General features: G+C 43.0%; 1 protein-coding gene across 4 annotated transcripts; it reads left to right on the top strand.

Moving 5' to 3' along the window:
• Positions 1-771: 771 nt before the first annotated feature.
• nutf2 (nuclear transport factor 2) lies at positions 772-6,692 on the top strand. 4 transcript variants are annotated; one of them, XM_069172798.1, is made up of 5 exons: positions 772-844; positions 3,076-3,197; positions 3,370-3,441; positions 4,071-4,169; positions 5,380-6,692. In XM_069172798.1, exons 2-5 carry the CDS (start codon positions 3,099-3,101, stop codon positions 5,491-5,493), a joined length of 384 nt encoding a protein of 127 aa, XP_069028899.1. In that variant the 5' UTR covers positions 772-844; positions 3,076-3,098; the 3' UTR covers positions 5,494-6,692. The 4 variants fall into 4 exon arrangements, with proteins under 4 accessions (XP_069028899.1, XP_069028900.1, XP_069028902.1 ...); XM_069172799.1 differs by lacking the exon at positions 772-844 and adding an exon at positions 1,502-1,801; XM_069172801.1 differs by lacking the exon at positions 772-844 and adding an exon at positions 1,502-1,741.
• Positions 6,693-6,817: the final 125 nt, after the last annotated feature.

Genomic DNA, 6,817 nt, shown 5'->3' on the forward strand with positions numbered 1-6,817 from the left:
TATCTATCTATCTATCTATCTATCTATCTATCTATCTATTATCTTTCTATCTATCTATCTATCTATCTATCTATCTATCTATTATCTATCTATCTATCTATCTATCTATCTATCTATCTATCTATCTATCTATCTATCTATCTATCTATCTATCTATCTATCTAACTATCTATCTATTATCTATCTATCTATCTATCTATCTATCTATCTATCTATCTATCTATCTATCTATCTATTATCTATCTATCTATCTATCTATCTATCTATCTATCTATCTATCTATCTATTATCTTTCTATCTATCTATCTATCTATCTATCTATCTATCTATTATCTATCTATCTATCTATCTATCTATCTATCTATCTATCTATCTATCTATCTATCTATCTATCTATTATCTATCTATCTATCTATCTATCTATCTATCTATCTATCTATCTATCTATCTATCTATCTATCTATCTAACTATCTATCTATCTATCTATCTATCTATTATCTATCTATCTATCTATCTATCTATCTATCTATCTATCTATCTATCTATCTATCTATCTATCTATCTATCTATCTATCTGAACGTTTGCATATAATTATCTGTATATAGTGTCACAATACAGCAATAATACAGTAAATCTCTACAAAACCATATCGACTCGCTCGTTTTCCTTGTTGGGAGTGTTAAAATAACTCCCACAAACTAAGCAACTACCGCTCAGTCGTTCCACTCATGAAGACTACAGTCCCCACAATGCACCGGGGCCGGTGACGGCTTTGGGTGCGTGCCCTCGTCGCGGAGCAGACACCGCACCGTGATCGTGCAGCCGGCCTCGGCGTCAGAGAGGTAAGTTTCATTACTTGTTCCTCCGGAGCTCTCGCACCGAACAGTGAATGGAAACATGTGCGGAAACAAAACGCGGTGTTTCGGTGTGACGTCTGACCCACCGGGGCGCGGTAGAAGTAGTTCAATCGGGAGCTCCTCCGCCCGGTTCTTTTTTTATTTTTTTTTTGGGGGGGGGGGGGGGGGTGCTAACGTCGGGCGCGCCTACGGAGAAGGGTAGCCGCTCCCGGGCTCCGGCGCGGGGCCCGCAGGAGGCACCGACACTCGGTGGAGGCTGGGTGTATTTTTAGCAGCCGGTTACGGCGGGGAGGGGAGGGAGGTGGAGGGAGGAGGGTGGAGGAGGGCGGAGGGGGCAACCGTAGCCAGCCGGTCAGCTAACGTCTGGAAATACAATTGAACGGACGTCCGACATCAGCAGCTGAACTGTCTGCAAACGTTAGCAAACAACAGGCTTAGCAGCGGCTAGTTAGCACCACTAGCTCTGATTACAAAAATAAAAGAGCGTTTCTGTTTACTAGTTGATTCAGCTCGCGCTCCCTCGGCTCTTAAGTGTGTCCACGCGTGGAGGAGGGGGGGGTGAGGGGGGGTGAGAGGGGAGGGGGTTGGGTTGGGTTGGGTTGGAGGGGGGGGTGGGGGGGGCCCTAGACCCACTTTCTGCCCCGCCGGTGTTCACGCGGTGTGTTGTCTCGAGACTGTTCCAGTAACTACCGCTATGTGGGAGCACGTGACGTGTGCTGTCAGTGTCACCCCAGGCCGGGGTGGGACAGGACGGGACGGGACGGGCGGGGACCCGTAACGGCGTGCTCAGCAAGAAAAAACAAACAAAAAACAACAACAACAACACACGCTTTAGTAAAAAAACAAAAAACTTATTCCAACGTTGAGGAGCTTCTGTTGGAGGTGAGAGGAGAGCAGAGAGAGAAAAGGACAGCATAGAATATACTGCTAAACTATAACACGGTAACTTTCATCCTGTTTTTATTTTTAGCTGGCTTCATGTTTTAATCACTCGTTCTTGATTGTTTTCAAATGTCCTTTTTTTTTTTTTTTTTTTTTTTTTTGCCTCGTGTTTTGGTGCTTTTAATAGTTTTATGTGAAGCACTTCGAATTGTCTTTTTGTCGAAACGCGCCGGTGCCATAAACTTTAAAATAAAAAAAGTGAATCAACTTTGTTTTATGGTGGCAGAGCGTTTCTCCTGGACCGAGCTGCCCAGCTGCCTGAAATATGACAAATAATAGAGCATGTGTTTGCGGAGTATACGAAAGGCAAGCGGTATGTTATAGCAGCTGGCAAGTATCCACAGCGAATACTTTCTACACCCACGCCGGTCACCGATTGGTCCGTCCCTTCGGAATAATAATACACAATAATTCACAATAATACCAACGTGTATATAATCACAGCAAAGAAAACTGAAGCTGGAGAGAAGAAGTCTGCTAGTTTTAACTTGATATGTTTTGGGTTTTTAAATTTACAGACGGTTGTGGTGGACGTGTTTTCTTCACCTGCACTCGCCGACACCGTTACACTTATTGTTGTTGTTGTTGTTGTCGTCTTTCTGTTCGGTCAGCACCTTTAGTACCATTGGAAAACAAATACCGTCACGTTATTACGAATTTCCTCATGACACATGTACTGTATTTATATACCGCACACATCTCAGTATTGCAGCATGTGCGTATACTATATATACTCCGCTGCTCTGACGGCTAAAGTGTTTAGTTGTTGTTTTTTTAATTGCTTTATCGATGTGTTTCTAAAAATATAATAATAATAAACTTATATCACCTTTCATACAAAGACGAGGGGTTCACAGCAAGAGAATCGCATGCAGCGTTTCACATAAAAACAGATATAAAGGAACATTTAAAAATATAGAAAAGAAATAAGATGCATAAGAACCGATAAAATGCATTAAATTAAAGCAATATGCATTTTAAAGGCGCGGTAGTTCAAGTGCAAGAGAGCTTCAAGGGTAACTAGTGAAAGGCTTAATGTAAAGAGATCTGTTTTGAGCTTTCTTTTAAAAGTATTGAGCAGATGATCTCAGAGTTCAGAGCTTCGTATGTGAGGAGGAGGAGGAGGAACCTTAAAGTAAAATATATGTAAATATAAATCAAGAAATAGATGAATAATGAGGCTGAGGCTGCTGCTCCTTTCACCTGTGTTGCTGTTTTTTTTTCGTAGCTGTCATTCTGTCTGGTCTTCCTTCCTTCCACCGTTTCCCCCCCAGAGCGTGTTGCAGGGTGATTCAGGATGGTGGACCAGCCTCTGTGGGAGCAGATAGGATCCAGCTTCGTGCAGCACTACTACCAGATGTTTGACTCCAACAGATCACAGCTGGGATCCATATACGTGAGTGGGACTCTCGCCACCGTCTGTTTCATGTTTAAAAATTTGCCTCCCTTAATGAGATGCTAATTTAAAGGTGTTTTTATTTTTTATTTTTTTACCCAAAGTCAACCGTGTTAATTATCGGTTAAGAATTCATAAGTGAATCTCTCTCTCTCTCTCTCTCAACACACAGATCGACGCGTCATGCCTCACGTGGGAAGGACAGCAGTTCCAGGGAAAAAGAGCAATTGTCGAGAAACTCACTGTGAGTTTATCTGGTAATTTACTGCCATATATATAAACAGGGTGTTTACAGGTGGCTGAAGAGAAACATGTCAGCAGAAATATCTATGAAGGCAGTCAGACTGTCGGAGGTTTTCCCCCCGAACATTTTGTGGCAATTGTTGGGTTTCTGTATAAATGCTGTAAACTTCTTCTGCTGTAAAATGAGATAAGACTTCATTAATCTCACATTGAGTGTGTTAAATGCCATGAAATAACCTTGTGCTGTGATTTGGCGCTATATGAATAGAATTGAATTGAATTTACATTTAAGCCATATGTCTCCTTGCGTTTTATTCAAACAAAGTTTATCTGTGAACGTTGCTGGAGAACATCAAGTGATGCAGAGAGGGAACAACATGTTTTACATAAATTAACCGCTCGACTTCTTTAGACTCTTAAATGCTGCATCGTCGTTGTTGTTTTTTTGTATCCTCACATTTTTAATGAGGATTTTACCTTAATTAGAATATTCCTGATAATTTCTCAGAACCTAAGGTGACTGCTTAACTTAACCGACATACTTCCTGAATTAACCTTCCTCTTGTGTGTCTTTCCTCTGCGTATGTATGTGTGTGTGTGTATATGTGTGTGTCTGTGTGCGTGCGCCAGAGTCTCCCCTTCACAAAAATAGCGCACAGTATAACGGCGCAGGACCACCAGCCGACTCCAGACAACTGCATCTTGAGTATGGTTGTAGGACAGCTAAAAGTAAGTACAACGTCCTTCACGTGGAAGTCAACCTGTTCCCTCGTTTCTTCTTTTGAACCCTCGACATTATCGCGTCGGTGTCTGGAAACGTTTAGTCCATTAAATGAAGGGAAAAGTATTATGGATATATGTATGTGTATATATAAAGAACTGTGCAAAAGCTTTAGTCACAACGTTGTTTTTTTTTAAGTTAATGGGAGAAAGTTCATAAAAAGTGCAATAAACAGACACAAAAAAATATATCAATCAAATAAATACTTGCCGTACCCACGCTGTCCTTGGCAGGTAGTTGTTCAATCTGTCTCGGTGGCTTCTGTCTCCTCACGTAGTCTCAAGCCTGACTCCTTCTTGGGTGGTTTTTTTTGTGTTATTGTGTTAGTTTGGAGTTGTACTAAACTGTTAAAACACCACCGAGGTCACACAATAACACAAACTTAACTAACCTGTCGCGGGTAAACCGCCAACTCGTGTGTTCTGCTTGGTAAAAATCAGAGTTTTTGTGAAGGGAGTCTGGTGCCAGTGAAGACAGAGGATATAGCGGCGCACTTCACCCCGAAGCAAAAAGGGACCGTCTTAATGCAAATCACTGCACACTATAGTTTCCTATTGTTCTGCGAAAGCACCAACATCTGAAGTAGGATTCCTGCAGTGTGGACACATTTAAAAAAAGAAAGAGGAACTTCCTCCCACACTTCCTAGATGTTCCTGCAGTCTGAAAGTCTTCTCATGATGTTGATGAGGGCTGTGTGGGGTTCAGACCATCTGCTGCAGCACTTCTTCTTCCTTTTGTTTCAGGAAATAGTTCTTTATGACTCTTGTGACTTTTGTAGACATTTTAAAAGTGCCTAAAACTTTTGCACAGTTATTTAAGTGTCTGAAAACACATCCGTGGTGAATCAATTTACAGGAGTGATCAGGTCAGAACATCCTCCAGTTAAATCATTAATACCAGAGCGTCCAGCCGAAAATAAAACATCTGATAAATAAATAAGTTGGACAGAAGCTGGGTTGCTTACATTCCTTTATTCCATGACGGCGCGGTAATCCCTCCATCTAATATGCTGACTTTAATCTGTATAAACCGATGCATTTTAAACCCCCTTTCTCCGATGACTTTGTCCTGATTCTTGCCGTGTGTTTGTTTTTCCGCGCGTGTGTGTGTGTGTGTGTGTGTGTGTGTGTGTGTGTGTGTGTGTGTGTGTCTCTGCAGGCAGACGAAGACCCCATCATGGGTTTCCACCAGAGTTTCATCCTGAAGAACATTAACGATGCGTGGGTGTGCACCAATGACATGTTCAGGCTGGCCATTCACAACTTTGGTTAAGGCTGCCCCTCCCCGCCTCTCGGTGGGGGGCGTGGTGAGGGAGGAGAGGGGGTGGGGGGAGGGCTGGGGCGGGAGGGGGGGGCGGCCGCCGTCGTTGTTTGAAGGGCACCAAGGCGATGAAGGGAAGGGAAAGGAGGGGAGGAGAGGAGAGGAGTTGAGGACGGAGAAAGAGAGAGAGAGAGAGAAGCAACTCGTCCCTCCCTCCCCTCCTTCTCATTGACAAAAACACCGGATTCTAGCTGTCAATCACTTGAACCTCATCCAGGTGGTTTTTTTTGTTTTAAGAGAAACCCAGCCAGTAAGAACTGCGACGCGTTTTCTTTGCTGAGAGCCGGCCGACCAATCAGACGCCCCCACCCCCCTCACCCGAGCCCGCTACCCTCCCCTCCTTCCTCCCCCCTCCTCCCTCCTCAGTCTGCCGCTTTGCTGATTCTGCATGATGCTGGAGAAGAAACCCTCATTACAATATCTACACTCAAGCCACCGGAAGGACAAAACAGCCCACCGACGCCATTAACTCTCTCCGCTCTGCTCTCCACTCTTTTCTTTGCTCTGTTCTGGGGGGAAGAAAAAAAACACCCGTTCTCACTCCGCTGTTGACTCCACTGCCGTCAACTGGTTTTTATTTTTTGTTATTTTTTGTTTTGTCCTAGCACTGTCTGGTTCATAGATCCGATGTTTTGGGGTTCGAGGAGTTGGCTCCTGCATTTGTCTCCCTGTGCTGTAATTTGTTTTGTGTGTGTTTTTTCTTTTTTAGATGCCTCCCGTGTGTTTACTTTAGATCGCCTTCGTGTGTTTAACTTGAGTTTTATCCTCCTTTACGCGATCGTTGACGTTTGCCATGGTTTGTCGTCTCATGCCAGGTTTTGCTCTCGCAAGCCAAAGAATCGTGGAGGACGTGAAGTTTGACGTGAAGTTTGACGTGTTGCTTTTCTTCAATCCTGCATCTTCTCTCTCCCCTCTCTCTCTCTCTCTCTCTCTCTCTCTCTCTCTCTCTCTCTCGTTCTTTCTTTCTTTCTTTCTTTCTTTCTTTCTTTCTTTCTTTCTTTCTTTCTTTCTTTCTTTCTTTCTTTCTTTCTTTCTTTCTTTCACACACACACACACACACACACACACACACACACACACACACACGTCTGCCAGTTTCAACATGGACTTACAGCCACGATACACAATAAAACTTGGACTTTTTTTCTTAATCGGTGTGGCCTTTTGTGTCTCCAGATCTCTTTCTGGCTAATTTATTTATTTTTATTTCATTTTCAAGACACTGTAAGTCTTCATACGAGTTTCACCTTAAAGTTTTTTTGGGTGTTTATTTTGA

This window comes from Embiotoca jacksoni, unplaced genomic scaffold (genome assembly GCF_022577435.1).
Source record: "Embiotoca jacksoni isolate LCO1_2020_lvr unplaced genomic scaffold, fEmbJac1.0.p SCAF_55, whole genome shotgun sequence".
Classification (NCBI taxonomy): domain Eukaryota; kingdom Metazoa; phylum Chordata; class Actinopteri; family Embiotocidae; genus Embiotoca; species Embiotoca jacksoni.